Here is a 3,309-nt window from a genome sequence, read left to right as displayed (position 1 = left end):
TGAGTCGGGTTGGTAAAATAGAAAACTGCTAGATCGGGAAAGTTTCCATTTAAGGAAACTTTCCATTTTAAGAAGTTCTAATTTTAGTAACTTTCTATTTTGGGAAGGGAATGGTTTAAGTAATTGTTTATTATTTATTGTCTTTCAGAGGGCGAATTTGTTGTGGAATATTACTAAGCACCCGACTTTTGACTGCAATACTGAGGTAGGGGAATACGCTGATTGAATTTTATGATTATAAAGAGTGACATGTTTGGAATTATATGACATACCTGACTACCTTATTTATTCTGTTGAGCATTTTGCTTCATATATTTCATACATTGCATTTGCATTGGAGTTGGAGTTGGAGGAGATGAGTTTGTTGTGATTAAGGCCCAGGCGGGTTCTGCAGGACTTGCCCTGGTGTCCTCCGGCTAAGGAAGGGCGGATCGACTACGGTCGATATATATAGTCTACCGGGGATCGGTATGGTCAAGGCGTCTTAGGGGATGTGTGTGATGGAGTTGATTGGAGGAGCATAGCATTGCATTCTTTATTATATCGTATTACCTACTCAACCTCGCGGTTGACCCTGTGTATTCGTGTATGCCTGTGATGATCCTTTAATGGGGAGCAGATTGACAGGTTGTTGAGACATTGGGAGCTGGCAGGGAGAGAGCATGGATCACCTGACTTAGAGCTAGCTCACCTTTATTTTGTTTAGTTGTCAGACTTTATTTTTTTAAGACATGTGTTATTTCCGTTGTAAACATTATAACCTTTTTAATTTAAAGTACTGTTATCTTTCCCTTTGTTATCTACTGCCTCGGATTTCCGAGATGGTAACACCCTTCTTTATCTGAGGAGTCCTGGTTCAGGCCCTTAAATAAATGGGGGTGTTACACTAACGGAGTTTTTTAACGGAATAAAAGTTGGGGGTCATGGAGAACTTTTTTTAATAAGTTCAGGGTTACCATGTGGGTGGTTGAAAAATGAAGGGTTACCAGCTAGAATTAAAAAAAACACAGGGTTACCGCATAGAATAACCCTTTAATTAACATCTGCATTATACTCTCTATGTAAAAGTCTTAAACTAGTATTTGAATATTTGATATTTAAACAAGTGACACATACAACAAAAGTACAAAAGGTACCCCTTTTACAGCTAATTTGACAATTACAATTACCAATCTTGCTCAAGTAAAGCCTTTCCATCCGTGACTATCCCCATCTCATCTATAGCATCTACTACCACTATACCCTCTACAAAGGGTCATTCATTCACTCTTATCACACAACATCAACTTATTCATCTGGGCCCCCATTCCCTTAAATTTCCTCAACTACCCCCCACTCTCTCTTAACTATACTACCCTACACAAAGGACACAACCGTAATTAATTCATTAATTGTACATTTTTCATAATTTTCACCGCTTAATAATCCAAATCAAAACACAAAAGCCTTCAATAATTGCATCCATCACGGGCCGTTACAACTGTGGGCCTTGGGCCGGGCCCACACAGTTTAGCAATTATTCTGAGAGAAAGCAACCAAAGATCTACCCAAATCGAAATGGACACGTGTCCCTTGCTGCTGCACATTCCCAATTATCGACATAGACGACGCCGTTTCAGCAAACGCAAAACAAAACGTTCCTGACGAATCAACCGGGATTAAATAATTCTTCGCTGGTAAATTCAACGACTGACCGCCTGCGAAATGCATCGCAACGGTCGGCACCTTAACGCTACTCATCGACGAAAAGTCGTAACAGGTGTCGAACAACGCGACACCTGTTGTCGATTTAAGGTGTTGAGTTAATCTAGTAAACGCGTCACGCAATGAACTATACGCTTGTGTTGGTAAACGAGTAATCGCTGTTCCTGAATCGACAATCACTCCACCTGAACCGGAATCATCCATTGAAAAAAGCGATGGCGGGATAGTTAATTCCTGACCGCCAACGCTGAACCCGGTCAGACCGACATAGTAAAATGTGTTGAGCCGGTTGTTTTTCAACATTGGTGCTGTGGTTACTTGCCCGGTCGGGATTGGTGCGTTGAATTCGAGTGTTGACGTCTTGGACGAGTCGCGGTCTACTAAACAGTACGAAAACGACGTCGCTTTGAGTTGGGAGGTTAACGAGAGTGGCCCACCACCTAAACCTAATAACCCGGCCGCGCCAACGAATAACCCTTCGTTGTCGTGACCGCACCCGATGGCAACCCGAGGAACAGACCCGGACGGACCGAACGACACCGTTTCAGTAACGAAATTCCCAACTGTGTATGACCCGTCTCCGTAGGAGACTTGATATAGACACGCGCTGTTTCGGCACGCGCTAACCTCGAGACTCGTGCATTGCTGGGAGTAGCACGTGAGAGGGGAGTACGTGGCGGATGAAGAAGGTGAGAAAACCGGGTCGGTTTGTTGGTAACAGTCTGAACACGGGTTACACTGTAGCCAAGTGACGTCACTACCTGTATCAATCACCATATAGTATTGTCTCGCGGGTGACCCGATTCCGACCCGGGAGAAGTACTCCCCGGATCCTTGACTTGTACCCGAAGTAACCGGCGAGGTAAGATCCGACTGTGCTAGCTCAGCGTCAACCGGGTCGGTTAGTGAAGCATGAGTGAGTCCGCGGGTAGCGAGTTCAGCTTTGGAGGTGAGAGAGTTGACATGGGAAGTGTCGCGAGATAGGCGGGATTCTGTGAGGGATTTGTAGTCTTTGTGAGTGGTAGCTGGCGCGTGGAGTGACGCACGTGAGTGGATTGTGAAAGTGAGTGGTACTTGGTGGGGGTGGGGGTGGGGGTTGTGGTGGTGGTGAGGGTAGTTTGGTAATTTAGAGGAGGAGAAGAGAGAGAGGGTGGAGTGGAGAGAAGAGGAGACATTGAAGGAAGTGAAGGTGTTGGGAATGGAGAGAGTTGAGGAGAAGAGGAGGAAGAGAGGGAGGAGAAGGATAAAATGGTAATTTGTGGCCATTGTTTTAGGAAGAGAGAGGAGGAGGAGGAGGAGGAGGAGGAGGAGGAGAGGAAGGAGAAGTGGGAGTGGAGAAGAAAGAGTGAGTTTGGAGATTTTAATGTAAAATGAGAGGGTAAAATGGAAAGATAGTAGATATGGAGGAGTAGTTAAATTGATGAGCAGTCATTTTTTAATAATAGAAGTAATTTGTAAAGATTGTGATCTAAAGAAAGGTTATCAGTTGAGTGATTTTGGGAACCTAGGAAACTACTGCATGACTTTTGTTTCTGTTTCCTTTTCTTTTCTTTTTTAAAGAAAATATATAGTGATGATTTGGTAGTTGTTTGAAATATCATAATG

General features: G+C 43.8%; 1 protein-coding gene across 1 annotated transcript; it reads right to left on the bottom strand.

The window, feature by feature from the left end:
• Window positions 1–1,062: 1,062 nt before the first annotated feature.
• Window positions 1,063–3,309, bottom strand: LOC141652859 (protein ASPARTIC PROTEASE IN GUARD CELL 1-like). Its single transcript, XM_074460466.1, has one exon. The coding sequence runs from the start codon at window positions 2,968–2,970 to the stop codon at window positions 1,510–1,512; it is 1,461 nt and encodes a 486-aa protein (XP_074316567.1). The 5' UTR covers window positions 2,971–3,309; the 3' UTR covers window positions 1,063–1,509.

This window comes from Silene latifolia, chromosome 4 (genome assembly GCF_048544455.1).
Source record: "Silene latifolia isolate original U9 population chromosome 4, ASM4854445v1, whole genome shotgun sequence".
Taxonomy (NCBI): Eukaryota; Viridiplantae; Streptophyta; class Magnoliopsida; order Caryophyllales; family Caryophyllaceae; genus Silene; species Silene latifolia.
This window is presented reverse-complemented; position numbering and strand designations above follow the sequence as displayed.